Here is a 25,638-nt window from a genome sequence, read left to right as displayed (position 1 = left end):
TTTTATTTGGCTCAGCTGCAGAAAAGCTGGGGTGTATGAACATGGGAAAGAGCAAAAGGAGAGATTCATGAAGGATTCCAGAAGTCTTGGTCTTTCATTGACAAACAGTTATAGGCACTGCCTTAGCACCTTACCTCTAAAAAAAAAAAAACCCAAACAACCCCCCCCCCCCCCCAAAAAAAAAAAACCCCAAAACCCACACAAAGCAGAACTGGGGGCTAATTATGCAGAGCACTTATTACTAAACGTAGTCCAAGCGACCAAAGTTATGAAAGCAGACTGCAGATATTTTCATTCCAGTCCTATCTGGAAGTTTGTATGCCAAGAGCAGTTCTGTTTAATAACTCATTGTCTCCATGTATCCTTGAGGTTTTAAAAACAAAGATAGATGTTCTCAGTGCAGTGCCCCTGTCAAAGCCTAAACACTGTAAAAGGGGAAGCTTGCTTGAAAGTAAAAACAAACCATTTAAAAATAACAAGTGTGTTAAGAACTACATATTTTGTATTGTAACAGTGGAAGCACTACACATTAAGAAATACAGAAGTAAACCACTGGGTTAATTGGGCAGTTCTATTTGCTTGCCTTATCTAAAATACATGCCTCCTCTCCCAGTGCTCTAAAAATATGTATGTTCTAAAGGGAAGTACACAAGACAAATCTGATCTATGGGAAAATTAAATAATTGTGGAGCAAATCCTCAGCTGGAGTAAGTCAATGGAGCTGCAAAAATTTAGCTCAGTCAAGGATCTGTCTCAGTACCCCCTGCAGTTTATAAAAATAGTTAGATCACATACAGGTAACAAGCAGAAAACAAGCTTTTTTGGGAATGGGCCAAGGTTTCTGAAAAGCGTATCACACTGTACAGGATTTGCATGAAGACATTTCTGTCTTAACTGCAACCTCTATGCATGCTCTAGAAGTAGCCCTCTGGTTGTGGGTTTCAGAGGCCACACAGTGAGCGATGTTTCACTGAGTCTTCTTCACAGGGTGGCATATAGCATAGCACATTTTAGTTCTTACTAACAGGTTGAAAATCATTACACATAGCAATAAGATCCAGACACAAGAACAATTATCACAGTACAAAAATCCCCAGTGGTAAAAACAAAACAACCCCCTCACCCCACAACCCATTTATTTTTAAACAAAGATGTATTTAGTTTTTTTGAGGCTGAACTTTGCTCAAGATACAATTCTGAATGAAGGAAAAAATACATGTGTCCTCTTTTTTAAATACCTCATCCAGTGCAATTTTCTGATACCCCCCCCCATTTGCCTGAACTGCAAGGTTTAGATGAAAGTAATAAAGTGCTCTCTCTCTGAAATTATTCTTTTCTCTGAAGATGTTAACTTCTGACAGGTTTACAAACCCTAGATCTGAAGTTGTGAGCTCAATATAAGAATACAGTTTATAAAGCATCCTCATAGAGAGTTGTCAAATTAATTTAAAAGTATTTTGAATCAAAGAATTAAAACAATTAATCTGAACTGGTGAGCACAGTTCAGGACATTGGTTCTTGTAAACGTTAAGGTTAACTAGGTTTGAAGAGAACTCAGTTTCTTTACAAATATTCTAAAGGGGCAGCTGAGAAAGTTCAAGATGTAATATTTAAGTTACCAAATGCTGCCACCAAGTGTTTGCTGTAGTGGATAGCAGGTTATTAAATAAGTCAGGATAAATATTGAAGGTAAAGCTAAAATTATTTGTTGCTAATTACTGGAGATTTCTGTGTAATATAATGACTGTGCCAAGTTAAAGAACTTGCAATCTAACTTCTAAAGCTATCTATTTGTCATGTTTCCTTTATCTGATCTGTGTAACTGGTCAGGTGGCATGGTTCCTGCCCCTTGCTCCTTTTGAGAGTGGCAAGTGAAGTTTGATAAATAAGAAATAATGGCCAACAAAGGGAACTGCATTAAACATATTTTATTGTAACACAGCAGCAATGCATACATTTGAAAAAGAAAAAAAGTCAATTGTGTGTCATTTAGTTGATTCCATCTTCCATTCTTAAAAAAAAAAATGGATTGGTGAAATTTAATGGATGATTGAAGATTAAACTGATGCATCCCTCTATTCTCTTTTGGAGAGGTAAATAAGGGATTGCTGCTGAAAAATTCTTAAAATAAGAAGTTATCAAAAAGAATGAGGTATGCAACATGGGAACATAATATATATTTTTTTATCAAGATGAATAGGAGACAGCATGTACTCTGATTTCACATACAGACAGATTTTTTCCAAGACTTTCATTCCAATTGTCTTCCCGGTCATTTTCAAGTACAGTGTAAAAAAATAAATTAAAAAAAAAAAAGCTTTAAATCACATAATACTCTTTAAAAAAATCCATCTCAAATCATTTAGGAGAGATTTCAGTCCAGTCCTCATTGCTGCCCTTGGCAAAACGTTCCGTTTCAGGAAAAGTGATCACTGAACTCTATTACCAGCAACATTGTTGCTATATTAAAATCCCAAATTCTGTTCTGAAAGTCTTTTTGATAAGAGAAACAGGACAAAGGAGCAAAAATTGTCCCAAAAATGTTAGCCTCATTAAATTTAGACATACATAACTTTAAAAACCAAGCACTTTCAAGACATTTTCTTTTGTGTAGCTAATTGCATTAATGTTAGCTTTCTCTCATTGAATGTCTTCATTTTTATCAAGGCTCTGTAGGTAAGCTGCCCGGTTTCATCCCATTTGTTTTTTTCTGGGCTTGTATAAGTCACTAAGTTCTCAGTATACTGCAAAATCGATTTTAAAAACCTACAACAAATTAAAAAAAAAATTCATAAAGAGACTTTTATTTATTTATTTTTTTACCTTCCTCTCAATTTCCAAATCTCTAAACCCCCAGTGATCACTGCTACATCATTTTTCCTACTATCTCTGGTAAGCATGGGTACAAAGAAACAAACAAACAAAAACAACACAAGAGATCAGGAAGCAATAATTTTCAGAACTGCAAGTTAAATCTCATTACCCACAAAAATGTAGTATCATGAGAAAGTATTTGGTGGCATTTTTTGCCCTACAACTCCCTCTCTGGCAGCCAAAGATTTCATAATGCCTATGACCTCCATCGAAGACAGGTGTGGAAATTATGACTTTTTTTTTACCCTAGTATCTTACACTATGTATTAATATGCATTCATTTTGTAAAGGAATGCATGACAATAAAAAGTCTTGAGAATGCAAATACCTAAATTATGTTTTAGAAACAAACATCTCTGAGTGAGCACTACCATCCAGTCAAATTATGACCACAATCATGGGAGTAAAAGGCTGACCATCTGCTAAACCACATGCTAAATCTTAGCTTCAATAAGGATATATACAACAGATCAAAGTTATTCAAAAGGAGGGTGAAAGAAGCCTATGTTACTCCCTTATTTTAGTACAGAAGGCACTATATACTCACTTTAGATACTGCTGATATTCAAAAGGATTCTCCTGACAAATAGCGTGGATGTTGTTTAGTTCCAGAGTAATCAACACTAAAATCAGCCGTAACACAGGAGACAGAAATTTAACACTAGAAATAGGGAAAATTTCTTACTGTTAGTATTTTACAAATACAAAATTGTTCTTCAGCTACCCCCTTTTTTACCTTAAAAAGTATAAAGAGGAACGTGGGTGAAAGAGAAAATGTCTGAGAGGTTCATTAGGAAAGAATAGAGACAGAGTTCTATTCTTTCCTAAAGAAAAATGAGCTAAATGGGTTTCCAGACAAAAAATATACTAAGAGTTAAAGTTGAGAGTACATGATAATTTGTTAAGTTAATATATACATTTTTACATACAGCATTTTTTTCCAAGGACAACCACTGAGCATCCAAGAAACTCAAAGGAAAAAAAAAGTCACCTAGAAAAAGCCAACTATGTTAAAGAATGGAAATTTAAAGTTAGGGCACACAAACCACTTGCACTGTGCTCTGTGGCAGCACTGTGAAATAACCATGCATTTAGGCTTAATGTATTTAAGTGCTTTTAGTCCCAAAAGATTAAATGATTTTTCCAAAAATGTGGGAAGGTGGTAAGAGCTAAAGTTTTAATTAGAGGTGCACCGATACATCGGTCCAATATCAGATCGGCACCGATATAAAGAAAATTTTCTGTATCTGACATCGGCCTGATGTGGCCGATAATTTGTCTGATAAATGCGTGTGCGTAGCCACAGCGCAGCACGTAGGCAGTGAGGAGCAGAGCTGGCAGCATGGAGTGCTGCATGCAGCTGGTAAATGTGGTGTGGTGGAAGGGGAAGGGGAGGGGGAGTGGGAAAGGAGAGGGGTATGGGGAGGCAAATCAAGGCCCCTGCAGTGGAGTTGGGTTGGGTCCAGGCTGGGTGTGGGACGGAGACGTAACTCCTGCTGCAACGCACTGCTCATTCATTGCTCATCTGGCGATTCCTGCCGCTCGTCCGGGAGGGCATTGGGGGGGGGGGGGGGGGGGGGGGGGGACGGACGGACGGGAAAAGGTGTTTCCGGATCTGCATGGGGCGGGGAGGGCTGGGCTTCCCAGGGGCAACCCGCCCTCCCATATGCCCTCCCAGATGAATGGTGGGAGCCACCAGATGAGCACTGGACAAGCCGTGAGCAGCAGCAGGAGCTGCCCCCCTCCGACAAGCTGCACCTCTGTCCTGTGCCCGCCCTGGCCCCAGCCCACAGCTGCAGCCTGCCCTGTGCCATGTACATTCAGGGTCCACACAACCCCCAGACAAGCCCCTTGCAGCTGTCCCATGCCCTTCCTTGCCTCAGCTGTCAGTACCTTCCCCAACCACAGCCCCATTCCCTCCCTCACCACAGGGGCCTTGATCTGCTGCACCCCACCCCATGCCCCTTCCACCACACCAGACTTACCAGCTAGATGCAGCTCTTCAAGCTAAAGAGCTGCATATCGGAAATCAGATTGGTATTGATCGATATGCCTCCTTAAAAATAGGCTATTGTATCGGCCCCCAAAATGTCTATCGGTGCACCCCTAGTTTTAATAGCTTCTCTAGATGAAACTCAAAGGACAGATTTTGTTTTTAAAGAGGGAAAAATCTGCAAAGCTACCAAACATTTAAATGACCTTTTTATCCGAAACTTTACTTTCCAAGGCTAGGCAGCAGACAATGTTAAAAATGTCAGTAATCATTCCCACATGAGTTTTGCTTGCTACTTAAATACTAGTATACCATGAATGTTATGGGAAACCGTACACATAATACACAAACCTAACTAAAGATAAACTTTTTATAAAAAAAAAAAAAAAAAAAGACACTAACGCAAAGGTAATATGCGCAACTACCTCTCGCCTCCAAAAAAGAAACCCACCTTTTTAACATCCGTAGATAGTTATGCCTCTGTCGAGAATGCAGTGTTTTGTTCACCCACTGTTTATATCTCATTTCAGTGCAAACAATAACTTGTTCAGACACCTGATGGCACTGTGCGCCTATCTGACGGAGTACCACCAATACTTCCAGGAGCGACCGTGGGCAGTACAGGGTGCGAATCTGCATACCACAAAGCTCAGTCAGTAATCTGCAAAATGGAAAGTACTCCTCAGTGTTTCAATTTTTGTGAGCAGCATTTATAAATGAATGGACTTCACATTCATATTACCCAGCAGGAGCTACAGTATTGTAACTCATACTCTGGAAAACATATTTACTCCCCCCTTCCTAATGATCTAACAAAACAAAGATTTGTTTAGTATGAGGAGTGGCTGGTTGTGTTCTCTCTCACATTATGACACTCTCATGAACCCAGAGGGACAGACTTCCATCTTCAGCTCCCTCTGTGCAAAAATGAAGTTTATTTCTGACCTATAGGGACTTTTTACCATCTTGTACCATCTACACTTTTCCCAGAGCCTGATGAAGGAACTTTGATTCCCGAAAGCTTGCAGAAAAGGACAATTTTCTTGCCATTTTCCAGTTGGTCTAATAAAAGGTATCATTTTGGAACCAAGAGTTCTAGTTTTTTGTATCTCTCTCACATTATGGAAATTCATTTCCAACTCCCAGTGATAAATGTTTCCCATCCCAAGCCAGAGAAATAACACCAACACACACAAACCTGGTTTAAAAGGTGTATTGTTCTCTAGTGAATAAGGGCAAGGCTGCCTCTTAGCCCTTATTCAGTTCATGATAAATGAGGGTCTACCACCGAAAACCCACCAGATTAAGAAATAGAAACAAGACCCCGGATAGAGTAGCAAAATGAAGACTAGACCTCACTTGCATAAAAATAAAGTCATAACAGTCACTGTTTACAATCCACAGTATGCTAGACTGGCCTTCACTAACACAGTAAAATGATAGCTTTAGCATACATAAAGATTTCTGCATATTAGTCAGTACTAAATAGGCCACATTACTTCATTAATCCAACTAGCTGGTTTTAAGAAAATAGCTTATTAAACCCCCCAAATACTGATATTTGACCATAGATAGTGGCTACAAGTGCCTAATGGAGTGCAGAAAACATTAAAGGCTGTTTACAGATACTTAAAAAAAGGCACTTTACTGGAAGCAGCAGCATGCTAGTTTGACCTGGCTCTGCAGCATCTGCATAGGTTGGGTGCTTCAGCAAGGCTTTTTGATGCTTTTATCAATTAGTTATTAAATAAAAGCACCAAAAAAGCCCCATGAAAGCACGTGATCTATATGTGAGTGAGACGTTGGGTGAGCCAGGTCCAACTAATGCAGTGCCTCTTCTGGGCATGTGCTGGACTCAGCGCAGGGACGTGCAGAGTTTAAGTGCCATTTTTTGTTTTGGTTTTTTTAACATCTGTAAGCAGCCTAAGAGTATTAAAGCATCAAGAGTATTAAAGCACTGAAATACTGAGGCTCTTAAAGATGCATCTTAATAGTTGTGGAAAATGACAGATTGACAGCCAGAAGGCAGAGTGGCATCTTCAAGACACTATCCTGCCCACATGCAGTAAGCCTGATGTGAATGAGAACAAAGAATAATTTTGTTTTATAGCACTATTCAACCACATACCCCTTTAGCACCCTTGTTGGCTGCCTCAAATGTCAGATATACTTAGCATTATACCAAATTCAAAAGTTCAATCTTCCACAGACCAAATTAAAGCTGCCAGTTCATTTTAACATGGCTACTGAAGACCCAGAAAGATACAAATTCTCTTTGTATGTCACTGGCTCAAAACAGGAAAGACACATTACTAACTACAGAGAGTGGGACTTTTAAAAATATGAACTGAAATAAATTACATTAGTTATACTTAACAGCTTCAGAAATCTGTACAACAAACAACACAATCGCAGATAGGTTCTATATTTAAATCTCATGAAATATAGGCTGGTTGCTCCATAACTGTACTAGCCATTTTCACTGAAGTATCATACACATATATAATGCCAACCACAATGTTGGGACTAAAACTTCTGGTGCAGGATGTTATACATCATCCCAACAGATTAAAGGAAATTAAGATAAATCATTGCATTAATGATATATTAATACATGATAATACAATGATGTATTAATGATTAATAATTATGTGCATCTGTAACGATTTTACTTTCCTACTTCTAATACTAACAAATTTTCCACATTGTACACCAAAACAAAAATACTGTCATAATCATAACAGTATTGATCACCCCTCCCTTTCATTTTGGAGGGGATTCTTAGTGGAATCTCAAAAGACTTTTTGACTGAACTAGTGATAATACCATAAAGCTATGCAAGATGCTTCCTACAACAATGATATTATTTATATAGACAACTGAAGGAAGCACTTGTACAGCAAATGCTCATTATTGTCCCACATACCCCTTACTCTCAAAACTAGATTGTATTCAGGAGTTGGCACAAGAGCAGTAGAAACATTAAAACTTACTCCTCAGTTAGGAGATTATTTAATGGATCATCTAAAATGTAGCAACTTGAGGGCAAATGGTGCTGCAACTGAGAGAGAATCCCAGTAATCAGAGACACTAGTTCTTGCATTTCTGTACATCGCTTGTACCTTAAAAACAAAGAACAAAATTAGCTGCACAATTTTACACAAGAATAGTGTGTTCAACTTATGCTGAGTGTGTGTGTATATATACACACACACACACACACACACACACACACACACACACACACTTTCAAATCATGAGGGAGAATTCATCTAGGTTCATTTTCCTGTAGAAAAAAAAAATTACTCTTAGATACCTGAACAGACATTTAAATGCTGAGCCCTTGAAGAGCAGAGCCTGCAGTGTTGACACGGTACAGCCAGAGGGCCCCCATGCACACATCTCAGTGTGCTCTGTAGACTCCCTCAGTCCGTTTAAGACGATGCCAGCAGTGTACACGGCAGCTTTGACCACCTGACTGAGACTGCTTAAAGTCAGCCTGCATCTCCCTGAAGCACAATGTGAGATTGTGAAGTGGGCACGTTTCTGCTCCCTGCTTGGCTGGAGCAGAGTCCAGCAAGTGACACTGTCTCCTGGTAGAGGGGAAAGGAAGGGCAGGAACAAAGCACCCAGGGATGCTGGAGGACTATGCTGTGGTTTCCCCTCAGAAGAGAATGTGTACAATTCTCCCAGGGAATGATTTAAACCTAGTTGTTCCCAAGTTATTTTTTTCTGGAACAGCCATTTTTGCTGGAGGAGAAAAATCCTGAACATCCTTGGAGTCCTGATTTCTCCTGGGAGAGTTACTGCTCTTCCAGGGAAAGTCGAATGTCTGTATGTAGCCTTAGTTTGCATTGTGTGTGTTAAACTGAATTTCTTGACAGCACTTTATTCAAAAGCCTACTACCATCCTGCAATTAAATCTTCAGTTCCTTTTCCCCAATGTTGTGCACATTTTGGTGTTTTCCATCTAGAAAAGCAGCCTCCCCATACTCTATAATAAGCAACTCCTTGTTTTCTTCTCCAGAATCCTAAAGCATACCAAACACTGCCACTAAAGAGTCTCAATTCTGATGTACCATCTTCTTGGATTCCTGTATATCTAGTTTTTGTCCCCCCTCTACTGCATCAAAATGGTCGTCTTTGAAATCATTAATGGCCTTTTCATTGTCAAATCACAATATTTCTCAATCTCTCCATATACTGTCATGGTAAGGTTCCAAATCATCATACGTACTTAAGCTTTTCCAGCAAGAATTAATCTTTTGTTTTCACAGCTGATAATCTCTGCCCATCACCCTGACTGCATTTCTTCCTCTTTGCTCTCCTGTGGTCCCTTACTTTCCTAACACCTCCTTCTACGTCTGTTTGGAGAGATAATGAAGGGAGCCATTAATTTGATGGCAATCCTCAGACTCCTGTCCTGAGTTTCCTCCTTTTTTTTACATCATATTCCATCAGGTGATCTTATCAAGATGCCTGGTTTCAGCTCACTTTTTTACACCAAATACTTTAGTCTTCTTTCTCCACTCACCAGGCTTGTTCACATATTCCATACACTGAAACGATCCCCTCAAAATGGAACAGCTTGTTTTGTCTTCTCTCTCTACTACCTCCCATTCTCTGTCAAACTCCTCCATTAATGCTGAGTTCTCAAATGCTCAAAACTTTACCTTTTATACTTCTCTGTTCTCCCTCTACATCAGCTCACTGTTAAGACCCATCATCTTGTCAACATTACCAAAATCAACCTTCAATGATCTATTAAAATACTGTGTCTAGCATGATTCATCATTTCTCACCCAAAATTACTGTAAACTCTTTCTAATTCTTAATTTCTCTGGTTCCTGACATCCCTGTCCCCAAGCACTGTTCTCCAAAAAGCCATTGTTGGTGATTTCCCCAAAATTGTTTCACCAGAACTCTAAAGACTCCTATTTACCTTTCCCCATTTCTAACAAGGCTTCTGTTCTGTAGTAGTTTACATAAGTTCTGCAAATATAAAATGCTCTTTCATCACAATACTGTATGTTTAAGTAGACGAGTTAATAAGGTCTACAAAAGTAGTAAATTTACTACCGGTCTCACTCTTTCTGCTATAATATCATCCACTTCTGAAGTGATGTTACAAAGAATTTTCAAAGGAAAGGAAATTTCGTGCCCAGATCCAGGACCAGCTATTACAGGAAAGCAGCAATGAGTGTCTTACCCAAAGGACAAGAATACGGAAAAAAAATATTAAAAAAAAAATCAAAAAAAAAAATCAGCATTTTAAAAATTAAGCAGACTCAATTATTAAGATAATCTCCAGTGATTTGTATATGCATCTGCCATTCCAAAAAGGTGTTTCCTAACCTTAATTAGCAACCAATAAATGTGAGATAAACATTAGGTTAGACAGATCCCCAAGTGTCAGGCTACTAAGGCTACTAACCTGTGGCCACTAAAATAACTGGACTATTCCTTTTAAAGTTTTAATTCAATAATTACTCCCATTCTTAACTTAAAAGCTGTTACTAGAGAATTCTAGGCCAATTCAGGATACAGGAAGCCTTGCTTCAAAATTTAGTGTGCAGCTGGTATGGAGTACACAAAGAACCTTACAAACAAATATGGTTTTATACTACTACTATTTTAAAGTATCAGGTATACCCTGTAATTGCTTGAATTTGCTCCTTAGACACTACAGGAAGCTCAGACCAGGAGCTAATGCTTTTCATACACTCCAGCACCTTTAAAAAAAACGAACACAAAAATGTAAAAACATATTAACAAAGGGGCATTTTTTCACAGGATACCTTCATGTAAAATATCTTGAAACATCCATCAAGTTTTAGTGGGCTTTTTTATAGCAACTTCTCCACTGTCATTCTGGGTTCAGTTCTCACAATTAAGGCATGAATATTCAAGACAAGAGTGAAAAACCATAAAATTATACAGAACAAAGGATTTGCTATTTTTTCCTTCTCCCCAGCTATGTACATGTTAAATCAGCAAGATGAGGCTGCAATTCACATCCTCATTAATTTATAAGGTGCAATGAAGTCAAGAACTACTACTGACCAGATTTAATGAAGTTCTCAGACTTGTTTCCAAACTGATCAACTAAGGAAACAGAGGAGCAGCTTCTGTCACAATGATGAAACATTAGTTGATCTTCATATGGTGATACCTCTTACTAGTCATAACCTAAACTCAAGACCTTTAGGGTTTCCAGAGACTTCAGATTCACTAAACCATCTCAAGACAGAAATTAACTGCTTCATGCCTTTTATCAGAGGCTACTAACATAACTTACAATTAATCAACAAATTTATCTGAAGGTTTGTTAGTAGGGTAGCAAACACCCAGGGGGGTGTCTACACAAGACATTTGCTGCAGAGCTGCTTAATTAGCTCTGTAGTAAATGTCTCTGCATCTACACATACAGACCTATTAGACTGCAGTAAACAAATAAACTGCACCACAGGTTAGCACTTGTATATACAAGTACTACCCTGCAGTGGAGTTTTTTAGTGCGCAGCAATGCACAGGCAGATGCTGATAGGGCTGGCTGGGGCAAGAGGGTGCTTCAGTGTGGGAGCTGCCTGTTGGCAAGGTCCACGCTGGAGCACCCTCGTGTCCTGGCCACCCCCTCCACAGCACGTTGAACTGGTTGAAGCAGACCCAGGCTGGCAGGCTGACCCCAAAGGCCCCATGCTAGCTGGGGCTGCTCCGACCTGGCATGACGTGCTCTGATTAGAGGCACGTGTTCAAATGTGGCATCTAGGAGTTTTTTTTTGCTTTGAATTAAATTGCACATGTAGATGCACCCACAAAGACCAATTGAAACTACAAGGTGATCTGGAGAAGATGGGTCTCCCAATCACCAAGAGTACTACACTCATAAGCAATCTTAATATATAAAGAACTGTAGACTTAAAGAGATAATTAACCAATTAAATGGGTTAAAATTTAATTTGCCTCAAAAAGAGTAACAATCAAAACAAGACAACAATAGTTGGACCAAATTTGAAAGACTATAAAACACACTCTTCAGGCAAATGAACGGACCTGTTTCTTAAGTCTGGCAATTGGATGAAAACGAGATGAGTAGCAATTTGCACAGGTGATCAGTAGTTTTATAGCTGTATGCTCCTGCATTACAAAAACAATACACAGCACAAATTTAAAAATACTAGGTCTTAAACCAGCCAAGACTTGTGTGTGCAGCTTAGGCTTGTTGACGTCAGTAGGACTAAGTCGGATGCATAAATTAAATGCGTGCAAAATGGGGAAGAACCACACCATTAGTTAGTAGGGGTGCACCGTAAGAGATTTTTGGGGTCGATACTGATAGCTGATTTTTAAGGAGGCATATCGGCCGATATCGATCCAATTTCCGACACCAGCCCGGCAGCTTGAAAAGCTGCATGCAGCTTGTAAGTCCGTTGTGGTAGAAGAGGAGAGGGTAGAAGAGGAGAGGGGGAAGGGAAGGGCCCCCACAGTGAGGGAGGTGTGGGAGTGGGGCTGGGGCAAGTGTTGCCCAACCAGGGCAGGGCGGGTGGGGGACAGAGCAGTGGCTCATCCCAGGGGCGGCTCCTGCCACTGCGCGCTGCATTTTTTAAATATCTTTTAAAGCACAGTATAGATCAGGGCTGTCCAACTTCTGGGCTGCTAAGGACCATGTGCTCCATGGGCCATGTCCAGGAGCTGCAAACTATGTGGGCAGCACCTCCCCACCCCCCAACACCAGGCTCTCCTTCACCAAATGGGCAGCCCAGAACATGCCCCCACCCCATGCAGCATGTAGCCAGCAACCCCTTCCCACTGTGTTGGCCCGCCTTTAGCGTGGGGACAGGAGGTAGAAGGAAGGGGAGCTCAAAGAACCCAGGTGCTGTGGCACAAATGGTGGAAGTGGGAGGGACCTCAGACAGTGGCAGGGAGACTGACTGCAGGCCACATGCAACCCACAGGGCATCAGTAAGACAGCCTGAGCTGACCCGAGCAGGATGCGGGGCCCCGCCCACGCTCTGATCCCACATGCCACAGACCCAAAGAAGCTGCTGCTACCAATGGCAACGGCAGCATTGGGGGGGTGGTGGGTAGTAAGCAGCTGGATGTGAAGCAAGTGGTGGCTGCACGGAGCTGTCACAGCCACTCCACCCAGCTCCGCAGGGTCCCCCAAAGTACAGAGCCCGAGGCGGTCATCCCAATTCACACCCTGCTAGGGACAGCCCTGCGGACAGCCCTTGTATAGGCTCACGTCCACAAAAAGGTACAGAGTTTAAACACTATTGTTAAGAGAGGTGTAGCCCAAGTGTGTTTTTTAAATCATGTTTGGCATCTAAAACAATTATTAATCGCTCACCTGGCACGACATTAGCCCCTACCTTGAGGGTTACAAACTCCTCTTCTTCTGAAAATCTGCATAAAAGTATAATGGCAAACCCAAGTATTTGGTTGGCTATTTCTCTAGGAAACTCATTTAAACTGATCTCTCCATGGCTTAAATGGTCTCTCACACGTGGACCCTCTTGATGGTTCAAGAAATCCCAAAGAAATTCCTAGGAAAATGCAGGTGAATAGAGCTATGCATACAACAGCATGATTCTACCAAAGCCCAAACAAACAAGCAATTCTTGAAACATAAAAGACTGCTCCATTTCAAATAATTCTAGAAGAGGGGCAGGAGGAACACCTCAAACCCTGCTTTAAAAAAAAAAAGAGGCAGCTCTGCTCTCTTTGAAGAAGTCTGATCAGATCCAAAAAAATAACTGAAAAGAGTTACTGGTACTTTAAGTATCAAAGTTGACCAAATACAACACTACTCTGGCAGATAACTAAGAGCGATAAGTAAACAGTGAAATGTGTACAGCAGTATGATTAGCATATAAATACAACAGCTCCTTTCAATAAAAACTACAAATGCAATTGAATCCTAAAGGCAGTCTAAGTCTCTTAAAGTAAGGAGGTAGTGCCAGCTCCCTGAAAAAAAGAAAAGAAAGATTCTTGCAAATCCTGATTCCTTTCCTTCCACACCATTTTATGCCGTGCAAACTAATTTTATGTTAATGTCTATTTGCCCCTTTCGGATTGAAAAATCATGAACTTTAGATTACCAGCTCTGGGGAATTGGACTCACGTCTAAATTACATATTAACCATTCAGCATCATCATAAATTTGCTACTATATAAAAACAGCCTTTTTTTTTTTTTTATTTTAGCCAATTTTTTTTAAATGAAATCTTCATATTTTCCCAAGCAGGAAGCAACTATGATCACCTGAAATTCTGCTCCTGCCTTTGTTTCAAGGTAATCTGCATCATCACAGGAGGTGAGAGGCTCCATACCTGCTATGAACTGACTTCTGAGAGAAGTTTTCCATCTATTAACTCCTCTGTGAAATCCTATTAAATATAAATTTTCATTTCTACCCAGAAGAACTTTTACAATCTTTTCTCCAATGCCTGATGAAGGGTGCTTTTGCCTGAAAGCTTGCAATTAAAGAATTTTTTTTTGCAAAAATCTTGTTGGTCTAATAAAAGATATCATCTCTACTACGGGTCCTGATTGACTACTGAATAAAAAGCATTTAACAGCAGCAGCAACACAAAGACAAACATACCACTGCTGGTTCTCCAAGAATTAGAGGAAGCTGATTGATCTCTTCATCTGTCAACTGTTTTGCCAACATCTTTAAAAAAAAAAAAAACCACAAAATAAAACAAGGCCCTTTGAAACTGAAAAGCTTACTATAAAAGAAAGCTACTGTGAAAAAGCCAATGAAAAAATATGAACCTGCAAAGATACTGCCAAATCTCCAGCAGCAAATCCATTGATCATACTTAAGGCTGATGGACGAGATCCAGTACAAGCCATTAATGACACCTCAGGTAAAGCTGTCAGCTGTTTAAATCACGCAACTTGCATGAGTCATTTGTCAGATGCCATTGATTTCACCACTTAAGACTATTTAACCATGTAGGTTATTTGTGGGGGGCAGCTCTCAGAGTTGTCTGCCCCTTATTAAGGTTCTTGACACCCTTGAAACTGAGAGGACCTCAAACATACTGAGAGGGGAGAAGTTGGTTGCCACCTCCTAGGAGTTGTACCCACACGCTCCTCCAGAGATAAAGTGAACTAAACTGTAGTAACTTTGGGCACTTTTACCCATGCTCTGGAGGTGGGAAGGTGGTGCTTTATTTAGAGCAGCTCTCAGAGCTGCTCTAAATAAAGTGCCACAGCATCTCCTGCATCACCATTCCTGCACTTTAAAATGGCGGCAGGGGCGCTTGAACTAAAACTTGCTTGCCAAGCTTTAGTTCAAGCACCCGCACCGCTATTTTTCAGCACAGGGATGCCAATGCACAAGACACAGAAGGCTGCTGGACAACGGCAATTGGTATGTTTCAGCAGACTCGATTAAGCAGCTGGCTCCAGCCCCTGGGGTTCCCTCCTGTGCTGTATGAGTGTGGGGGCTGCATGTGTGTGCTGGGGAGTGCTGGAGACTGACTGTCTGGTGGAGGCCATGCCCCTGGCCACAATGTGCAGCAATGGACAGAGCTGAGCCCCACTGGGCACCAGTGCCTGCACCGAGCGCCCCTGCCTGCTGCTGCTGATGCCACCACTTGCTGGGGCTGTGCGCCACGGGGGAAGCATCGGGTGTCCCCACACTCCCCCTCCCCCGGCTATCAACCCAAGCTCCATGCTGTTGCTGCACCCCCGGGCACAGGCTCCATGCTGCCACCAGCCCCAGCCCCACGCTCCTGCCCAGCTGCAGCTCGGCCCCCACCCCCATCACTTCCCTACCTGCTGCCCAGAGCAACCGGGATGCAGAGGAAGCAGAGCAGGCCCCAGTGGCTGCTGCAGCCCTGCCTGGAAGCTATCCACTGACCAGGCCAGGCCTTTTCACTCATGAGGGTGGGAATGAGGCACAAAAGGGTATGTTTGGGAGGGGTGTTACACGTGGGCACCTCCCTCCCACCCTTGTGGGCAGAAGGACTGAGCCTGGGGTACAATTCACTAGTGGAAGTCATGGGCAGGCAAAATCCAGCATGTGGGCTGTATTTTGCCCACCCCTGATATAGATGCAAGCATTACAATATGACAGCTTATATCATTAACAGATATAGATATAAGTGTTATGACTGGCTACACTTCTGTTTCAGGGCTGCAAAAGCACAACACCAAGAACAACTGAAATAGGCTAAAAAACCCCCCCCCAAAACTAACAATCAACTCCACATATGAAGCAATTTTCTGATTGCCAAACAATCAGGTTATGTGCAGCTTAAAATGTAATGCACACATTCTGGATTTTAGAGAGTTGGATTGAAGAGAAATGAGTTGTTACAAACTCTCTGTAATTACAATTGCACTCACCCAGAAAATGAGAACCTATGAAATGTGACAACATGCATTTCAGCAACAAAGATATGAGTATACAAGATGAAAAGATTTAGAAAAAAAATCTTGTTTATTCACCAATATACATTGGCATAGAGGGTGCACCTACATGGGCACTTTACTTTTGGAGCTAATTAGTTCCACACTAAAGCACCACTTTCTACGTGTGTGCCCAGACTGAGGTGCAGGAAATTAATTAACTCCACTGTAGAATAGTACTATCCGGGACAAGTACTATCCTACAGCAGAGTAGTTATATGCGCCAAAATGCATGTGTAGACGGTGACTGAGGCTGGCTGGGGCATGAGGATGCTACAATGCAGGGGGTGTGTGCTGGCTAGCCTCACACTTTAACACCCTCATGCCCCAGCTAGCCCCTCCACAGCATGTTGAGCCAGGGCAGAGCACCCCTGGGCTGACAGGCTGCCCCCTCCCCACCACCTGGACCCCCTGCCAGCCAGGACTACTCCATCCCAGCTCAACATGCTGCAGTCCCAGGTCCACGTACAGAGACGACCCTAGCAGGGTGCGAAACCCGGGACAAATCAGACTGTGCAGGGCCCCCTTTCCCATCCCATGGCACACTCATGTAGGTAAATGAACACTGCAGTATGCTGGAGGAGTGTTGGAGGCTGGAATTCCTGGCTGGAACAGTTAAAGAAACTTCCAACCCATGGGGCAGGTGGACGGGCTAAATCTCAAATGCAGCAGCCACGCCAAATGTGGGAGGGGCCACGGTTTCTCCACTTGGGGCTCTGCGGGGCCCCACAAAGTGCGGGACCTGGGGCAGTTGCCCCAATTTGCCCCTACCCCAGGATGGCTCTGTCCACATGTAAATGCTGCGCCCAGGAGCAGTAAACTCCGGCACCAACTGCAAGTAAGTTTATTGTTACGTGCTAATTGCACATATAGATGAACCCACATATTGGAGCAGATTTTTTCTTAATACTCTAAAACCTAAATATTAGCATGGCAGGAGGTGCGAGTGGCGGGACTAAGGTATCAAATCCCATTGTGCCTTGAAATGAATGCATCAGGCACCTAATGAAGACATTAAAAAAACTATTTTTGTTTAGAGCGACTCTTAAGGTTCCAAACAACTTCACTAACCTTGGATCAAAAAGCTAAAGTGCTCTGCAGCATGATCACATCAAAGTAGCTCAGTATGTCCTTTTCCGTGAAGTGGAATAGGATTTGCCAAAATATGCCCAATCCCATTTGCCCTCTGAAACAGGCATGTCTCAAATATTTAGCAAGAAAAATGATACTACAACTGAGGGAAAATCATCTTAATATTGGTCCAACATTATGGCAAAGGACTTAAAAATCAGTGGGAGTAAATAGTGTGTGCGGTTTTTGGGAGCTAAAGATAAAAATGGAATACTAAACTTTTCATGCAAGTCATAACCAATTAAGTACCATCACTTACTGTTTGGAAATTAAGAAATAATACCCCTTCTTTGTACACTGATTTCAGCCACACTTGGAATACCGTACATAGCTTCAGGTACTTCAATTGGGCCCACAGACTAGATCTGGCTTCTAGACCCACCCTGCATCACTCGACTGGCCCATGGAGCCAAAAGGCTGGGCATCACTGACTTAAGGCAACAAGACCTGTGTTTCATTTGCTATGGTCTTGAATTCTAAAGTTAACAATAACTCTCTGTAGAAAACAAAAAAGTTTGATAGTCCCCGCCAAAAAAATCACAATTAACATACCTCATCAAGGGTGGTATAAAGAGAAGAAGGCTACAACAGAAGACAACAGTATTATTCCATCTTTGAGAGAAAAAAAGAGATAATGATATTAACTAACCTGACACATTGAATTTATTCTTACTAAATTATTTGATAAATCAGGGGTTACAAATTGGAATTATCCCTTATAGATGAGGAGCAGATGAAGACCTGAGTAACTTAGGCTCAAAAGCTGCTTTAGTGGAAATGTTATATCAAGTGTTCCTGTAGCTCTGCACTATTGGGCAACTTCTGACAGTGGTTGGTGATATCTGGCCATGAGAAAAAGCTACTTGGGTAAGCCTAAAAATAAACTGTATTTTAAGACCTGTTTTAAGCTTGTTAATAATAAATCATAATCAAGTTTATGCAAACACAAACCTACCTCAGCAGTTAGCAGTCTACTTGGACATTTATTAACTGTGGTAAAGAGTAACCTAAGTCCGGTTTCCAGCTGAGGAAGTAATAATGTAATACAGTCAGCATACCTGCAAAGTTAGAGGAATTCGCATTAATTTATTTCTTCAAACACAAATCCTTATGGATATCAAGGGCATCTCAGAAATACTCAAAAAACAGTATTACAGCTGTACTATAGGCACCCAATCAAGATCAAAATCTCATTGTGCTAGCTACTATATTAACATGCAGCAAACAGCCAGAAAAAACTAAAAATCTAAAGAAAGACAAAATATGACAAGTCTGTGTAGCATTCAAAGAGATGGAAGGCTAAGGGAAAATAGAACTACAGTAACATGATTATATTGACCAGCAATATGCCAAGTTTGTAGGTTTAGACTTTTTTTGAGGTTTATTAAAATACTTCTATTTCTTAGTTTCATTCTTTAGGCTTTTCTTGATATTCTTGTTCAGACTTCAAAGTTTAATTTACAGGTCTAGCCAAATGTCTCACACAGCTGTAAAGATGCACAATTCTCTCAGTGCAGTTCCAAACACACAAAAGCAGAATAGTTGATTTTAAAATTATTCTGCATTCTAGTGAAAACTGGCTATTAAGCAGATAAAAACTAAAGTTTTGAAGGCTATGGATTTGACTTGCTGGTTTTCCCTAAGTAATTGATGTCTATGGTTTAAAAAAATATCCCAAGATTGGTAAAAATGGAAAATGGTTCTGTTACCTGTGCTGCCTGAAAGCTGTTAGTGCAGAAATCCAAAAGGGTAACATGATTTTTAACACAAAACTGGATCTCTTTGCTAGCTCCTCAGTTAAAGAAAGCACTTCATAATTAATATCTGCAGATCAGCAAAAATAGATTTTAATGATAATAATGGACTGGATATACACTGAAATGTAGATACACCTAATGAAGCAAAATTAGTCATAACAAAATTTTATTTTTGGGAATATAATATGTAAAGGTAGACTTCACAGTTATTTCAATTACTTTCACAAATTCATTTAACAGCTGCGCACAGAAATTTTAATTAAGAGACTGACCCTAGAACTGTGGAAAACTAATTGTTTCCAGTGACAGATTTGGGCTAACAAAGAACACAGAAGCCAATCTCAAGATATCACAACTTCATGATTAGATACTTGCCTGGAAATATGTCCAACTCCTCCAAGTTACTGAAAGTTATGTAAGGTCGGTGTACTAAACTGAATTTGTTTTGCACAAGGTATCTCTTTAGTAACTGCCCCAATCCTGCAGTTAAAAAAAGCAGCATAGAGCAATATCTAGGGAAAAACACCACTGCATATTAGAAGAGTTTATAAAACTGAATGAGTTAAAAAAAAAAAAAAAAAAAAAAAAAAGGTGTTTGTGGGCCAGGGGCATTGTGAAGACATCTACATGCATGGGGAGTTGAGATTTATTGCTTTTTTCCCCCTTGCAAGTCCATTCCTTCCCCACTCCTAACCATGTAGTACAAACATTTAACATCTGATCAAGTTCACAAGCAGAGGGAAATTTGGAAAAACCTATTTTCTAGCTGGCTCTATTTGCTCTTCCTCCTATCCCATGTGTGTCTTTAGTTCTTGCTTATTCTCGCTGCTGCTCAGGTCATCTACTCAGAATAATTCTACTTTCCAACAGACAAGGCACCAAGTTTCCCACAAGAGCACAACTTGCTCATTTCCCAACTGATGCAATAAGATGGATATTACAATATTTTAACTCAATTAAAAAATAGAGCAAAAGCAGCTACTGAGAGGACCTTCCCAGAAAACCCACCCACTGAGATGTGTCTGGAGGAGAGCTGGGAAAACCAATGGCTACAGTAATGCTATTGTGCAAAGTCATGAATTAAAAAAAAAAAATTAAGTGAAATGTTGCCAAGTTTCCACTGTGCTCTGCTCTGCTGCCTTTACTAGCTCTTCCCCATGCCCACAAACACAACTCCAGTTAACCAGTTTCATATACAGTTAAGATATTCTATATGGAAAGGACAGGAGTGGACTCAGGAAACCTAGAGGTACCCAAAGGTTTGTAAGAAACAAAATTTCAATTAAAAATAAAATGAAAGCATACTACAGTTTTTACTTACTTCTCCTCTTGCTCCTAGACCAACTAGTAAAAAAGGCATTTTGAAAAAATAATTTCCAAATTCACTTGCAACTTACTTTACAGGAATTTCTTGAGGGGAGGCAAATCCATGCCACAAAATGTTACGAAGATTTAGACCACATGGCGATCCAATGAATACTCTTAGTACATTCATCTAATTAGGATAGAGAATGATTACCACATAAGGAAATATATCATTTGAACCCTTGTATGTATTTCTCTTTGAGACTATTTCACTTACTATTAGTATCTTCCAAGAGATGCTCCTTTGCAAACTCCTGACAATTTAGTTGATCAGTCCTGGTTTATAACATAGGCCACAAAATTCATTTGCTATAATGCAAATGAATTAAAAGGGAGGTTTGTTGTCTTGACTGCACGCTATCCAGCTTGCATACATAAAACGGGGTATACACTGGGAGCAATTAGTTGATAACAAAAGCTCCAAACTATGTGGATACAGAAAGACAAACAAATGGGGTGAAATTTTGTTCTCACTTGCAATCTAAATCCAAAACAGTTTAATTTAATTTGATAACTGTATTCTAATTTAACAAGGAAAAAAAAAGTGGCTTACTAATCTGGGGAATCAGAAAAAAAATCCCTTCAACCTCTGCCAATATTCTTTATCTGCAAGCTTGAACTACATGTATTATCAAAACACTCAAATTAGATCGGGGTGGGCAAAATGTGGCCCGCAGGCCAGATGCAGCCCGCCAGGCTATTCTACCTGACGGCCCCTAAACAATTTAGAAAATAAATATTTATCTGCCCTGGCTGCCTGTTACACGGTCTTCGATGACTTGCCAAAAGTCAGTAAGCAGCCCTCCATTAGAAATAATTGCCTGCCTCTGAATTGGATTCTTGAAGCAGCATACATTCTGAGGGCATCTACATGTGTGATTTACTGTAGTTGACTAATTAGCTCTGCAGTAAAGTGTCATCGTCTACACATACAGCACTATTAGGCCAGAGGAAACTAATTAACTCTGCTGTAGGATACTACTGACCGATACAAATACTCTTTTACCATACAATTATTTACTCCACTGCAACGCACGTGTAGAGAATCACCCACTCACATTTTCCCACAAAATTAGTCTCCCAAAATTGAAGTGTGCATCTCAAGTGGGGAAGCTGATTTTTCTGCCCAGAACAGAAACATGGAGATGCTGCAAATTGACTGCTGCCTTGTTTCTTTCTCTTCCCTCTGGCACCTGCAAGGAGGGAGGGAAAAGTCGAGGGGCAGATCCGAAGGGAGTGTAGTGGTTACTTCACACCCTGATTTTATTCCTTTTCAATTCTGCACTTATGGAGTCAATTGACTTCATGACTCATTATAAATCTACCCGATTCCTGCTTACTGCTCTTCACTCCACAGGTGTTAATGAATCTCTCTCCTTTCACTAATCAAGTTATCCTTCTGTTGACAATTGTGCTGTCCTGAAGACTGTTTTTAGCTCTTTTAAAAAAATCCTAGCCCTACCCATACAGTCCAGTGCTCAGCAGTAGCTATAGTTTCATTGTTTGGCTGAAGGCCTGCCAGCAATTCAGCTATGAAAGTGCTATAACTGTAGCTTTTGCTCGACCAGGAAAGCTGAGTGACCTGTTCAGCCAAAACTCTAGAAAAATCTTTTCTTCTTCATTCTACCTTTTCCAAAAAAGAGGTGTGCATCTTATGTGGGGGTGTGTGGTATGAAAGAAAATACACTATTTACAAACTTGCTCATTTTAAGTTACACTTAGCCATTTGGTAAAAGGAAAGCCTACCTTACAGGCAATAGGCTCTAACTTGAAAACTATACACTCACCACAGATCGTCCAAAGACTCCAGCAAGCTCCTGAGATGCAAGCAAGTCTCTCAGAAGAAAAGGACAGTCTTTCCCAATTAGCAAGAATACCTTAAAAGTCAAAGCAGGATAGATATGCTCAGAAAGAAATCTCTCAATGCACATTATCTGCATGCTTCAAGTATACAAAGACTTAAATATTTTATGCCAATAACTACAGTCAATAGATCAAACAAAATACTTATATAAAACCTCTACTATGGGCTTTATTGTGAAATAAAGGCAGCCCCATCTATCTTTTTGCCTGCCACCAAATTTCCAAATGTAGCGCTGGCTCCTTGCTTTTACAAAAAGACAATTCAGATGATTTAGAAAACTAAAAGCCCTGAATGCAATGCCTCTTGCTCAAGCTCACCTTCTCTTGAAATCAGTGAGGGTCTGTTGCCTCCCCTTCCCAATATTTTCTGCCTGCCTCTACAAGGATTTCCTTTTGTATTTATTCTCCTAACAGCTAGCTCTTTTATTACCAAAAGATTAACTCAATTTCTTCAAATACTGGCATTATGACAAGAAACCTGGACAGAGCAGTCTGTTTAGGCCTCAGCCAGCTCACTATTTCCACATTTTAAATGGCCAACCAATAAGATTTAGCAGCCAGCTAATGTTTCCAGCCTGAGTGGGACATAACTTCAGAGATGGATGCACACTGACACAGATTCAGGGTTCAACCATTTTTGCTGTATCAACCACTGGCATTAAAAAAAAATGTATGCAACCAGAATTCATAATGCATATATAGGTTTGCCACTTAGAGTTGCACATGTATATTTTTGCTATAAACTAGTATGGGACTCCTTCAGTGGTGAGTTCTGAGGGATGGTGTGTTGAAGATATCCAAGGGCCACTGACGATGCCTTGACTCTATTTCAACTGCAGACTTAGAGCACACAGGGGATCCAGCAGACACATCCTTGACAGCAGTCTGGAAAGTGTCTTAGTGATTCTCAACCAGGGTTCTGCAGCACCCTGGAGTGCCTTAAGATTCTTTCAAGGGTGTTGCAGGTTAGTACTGTTAAGTGTGCAAACATAATTCACAAGATAAACCCATAGATTTCAAGTAGGAATTCATTGCGTTAAAAACATTCCGGCCTTTTGTGGTCTTTCTCAATTCTCTGCAGAAAAAAAGTTCTCTTATTTTTCTGTAGTGAAAAAACAGGTGAAAGCTAAGAGTTGGCATTTTCCAAAGAGTACCTTGAGTCTAACGAGGGGTGTGCGAGTCTAAGAAGGTTGAGAACCACTGGCTTAAGAGGAGTTGCTTGACAGGATTCTGTCACATTCATCATGTATGCAACTTCTCCCAGATGACTCCCAGGAAGAATCCAACACATCTCCTTGTTCATCTGAGGCAAGTCCTGGAAGACCTTTAATTCTTTCAGGTGGGCAGTAAATGGAGGACTGACAGCATCATCTGGGAAAGGGTGAAATGAATGGAGACCAGTGCCTTTCTAGAAAGTGGTCGTCCTTGATTATTTTCTCTCCTTCCCTATCTTAGGGTTGAATTAATCATAGTGATTTATTCAGTGAAACAGACCTGGCTCTGAAAGCTGCAGATGAGTTTAGGTGTCTTATGCAGGGGTTCACCCCTAGGGAACCAGTACAACTATGGCTCATATGGGTAGCAAAGAAGGTATGCTGGACACACTCATAGCAGCTAGCTGAGGTATGCCATGGACCTTTATGGTCTTCCTACTCCCTGCAAAGATTCTTCAGTGCTTTCAAATTCTTGCTGTGCTACCCAATGGTAGTGAAGAGGGATACCTGGAGGAAGAAGTTCTGCTCTACTTCTTTAATGGCAAGAAACTGCTTTTTATGGAGAGTCTGACTTGTCCAGTGCTTTGTCTCAGTACTGTTATTATGGGATGTTTGCAATAATCTGTGGTAGCCTCTTAATGAGGAGAGTCTGGAGCTAGTCTTAGAGAAAACTCTCTTGGTGCTACATACTTAAGTGGCATTGGTAGAATTTGCCAGTCTACAGAATGAGACTCCTATGGTGCCAAGGATTTTAGTGCAGTTGCATCCACTACCATAGTATTCCTCACATTCAGTAGAGACTGTTAGTCTTTGCAAATAATCACTCAAAGAACCTTAAAAATAAGTAATCCTTGTCATCAGAGACCACTTTAACCAAATACCATTCTAAAGCACGGACACTACAAAAAGGGAAGGCTGATAGAGTAAGATGACGCATTTCATATAGATATTGACTCTACTTATAGATTCATAGATGTTAGGGTCGGAATGGACCTCAATAGATCATCGAGTCCGACCCCCTGCATAAGCAGGAAAGAGTGCTGGGTCTAGATGACCCCAGCTAGATGCTCATCTAACCTCCTCTTGAAGACCCCCAGGGTAGGGGAGAGCACCACCTCCCTTGGGAGCCCGTTCCAGACCCTGGCCACTCGAAGTGTGAAGAAGTTCTTCCTAATGTCCAGTCTAAATCTGCTCTCTGCTAGCTTGTGGCCATTATTTCTTGTAACCCCCGGGGGCACCTTGGTGAATAAATCCTCACCAATTCCCTTCTGTGCCCCCGTGATGAACTTATAGGCAGCCACAAGGTCGCCTCTCAACCTTCTCTTGCAGAGGCTGAAAAGGTCCAGTTTCTCTAGTCTCTCCTCGCAGGGCTTGGTCTGTAGGCCCTTGACCATACGAGTGGCCCTTCTCTGGACCTTCTCCAGGTTATCCGCATCCTTCTTGAAGTGTGGCACCCAGAATTGCACGCAGTACTCCAACTGCGGTCTGACCACCCCCCGATAGAGGGGAAGTATCACCTCCTTGGACCTATTCATCATGCATCTGCTGATGCACGATAAAGTGCCATTGGCTTTTTTGATGGCTTCGTCACACTGCCGACTCATGTTCATCTTGGAGTCCACTAGGACTCCAAGATCCCTTTCCACTTCCGTGCTATCCAGCAGGTCATTCCCTAGGCTGTAGGTGTGCTGGACATTCTTCCTCCGTAGGTTCAGCACTTTGCATTTCTCCTTGTTGAACTGCATTCTGTTGTTTTCTGCCCACTTGTCCAACCTGTCCAGATCTGCTTGCAGCTGTTCTCTGCCCTCCGGCGTGTCCACATCTCCCCATAGCTTTGTGTCATCTGCAAACTTGGACAGAGTACATTTCACTCCCTCGTCCAAGTCACTGATGAAGACATTGAAGAGTATTGGTCCAAGGACCGAGCCCTGCGGGACCCCACTGCCCACACCCTTCCAGGTCGAAACCGACCCATCCACCATGACTCTCTGGGTGCGACCCTCCAGCCAATTTG

At 41.2% G+C, this 25,638-nt stretch overlaps 1 protein-coding gene across 6 annotated transcripts in view; it reads right to left on the bottom strand.

The window, feature by feature from the left end:
* Positions 1–1,913: 1,913 nt before the first annotated feature.
* Positions 1,914–25,638, bottom strand: part of ERMARD (ER membrane associated RNA degradation) — a 33,485-nt gene continuing 9,760 nt past the window's right edge. The window contains exons 5-19 of one of the 6 annotated variants that reach the window (XM_019479834.2): positions 22,335–22,424; positions 20,580–20,677; positions 19,558–19,694; positions 19,135–19,249; positions 18,381–18,483; positions 17,978–18,007; positions 14,648–14,755; positions 14,475–14,543; positions 13,240–13,413; positions 11,921–12,004; positions 10,520–10,599; positions 7,861–7,989; positions 5,319–5,528; positions 3,422–3,535; positions 1,914–2,766 (exon numbers count right to left, since the gene is read on the bottom strand). In XM_019479834.2, the coding sequence (XP_019335379.1) occupies positions 2,592–2,766; positions 3,422–3,535; positions 5,319–5,528; positions 7,861–7,989; positions 10,520–10,599; positions 11,921–12,004; positions 13,240–13,413; positions 14,475–14,543; positions 14,648–14,755; positions 17,978–18,007; positions 18,381–18,483; positions 19,135–19,249; positions 19,558–19,694; positions 20,580–20,677; positions 22,335–22,424 (1,716 nt within the window). In that variant the 3' untranslated portion in view covers positions 1,914–2,591. The other 5 variants (XM_019479838.2, XM_059715202.1, XM_019479835.2 and 2 more) reach the window with 5 other exon arrangements.

This window comes from Alligator mississippiensis, chromosome 1 (genome assembly GCF_030867095.1).
Source record: "Alligator mississippiensis isolate rAllMis1 chromosome 1, rAllMis1, whole genome shotgun sequence".
NCBI lineage: Eukaryota > Metazoa > Chordata > Crocodylia > Alligatoridae > Alligator > Alligator mississippiensis.
The sequence above is the reverse complement of the archived record's forward strand: the minus strand, read 5'-3'. Positions and strand labels throughout refer to the sequence as shown.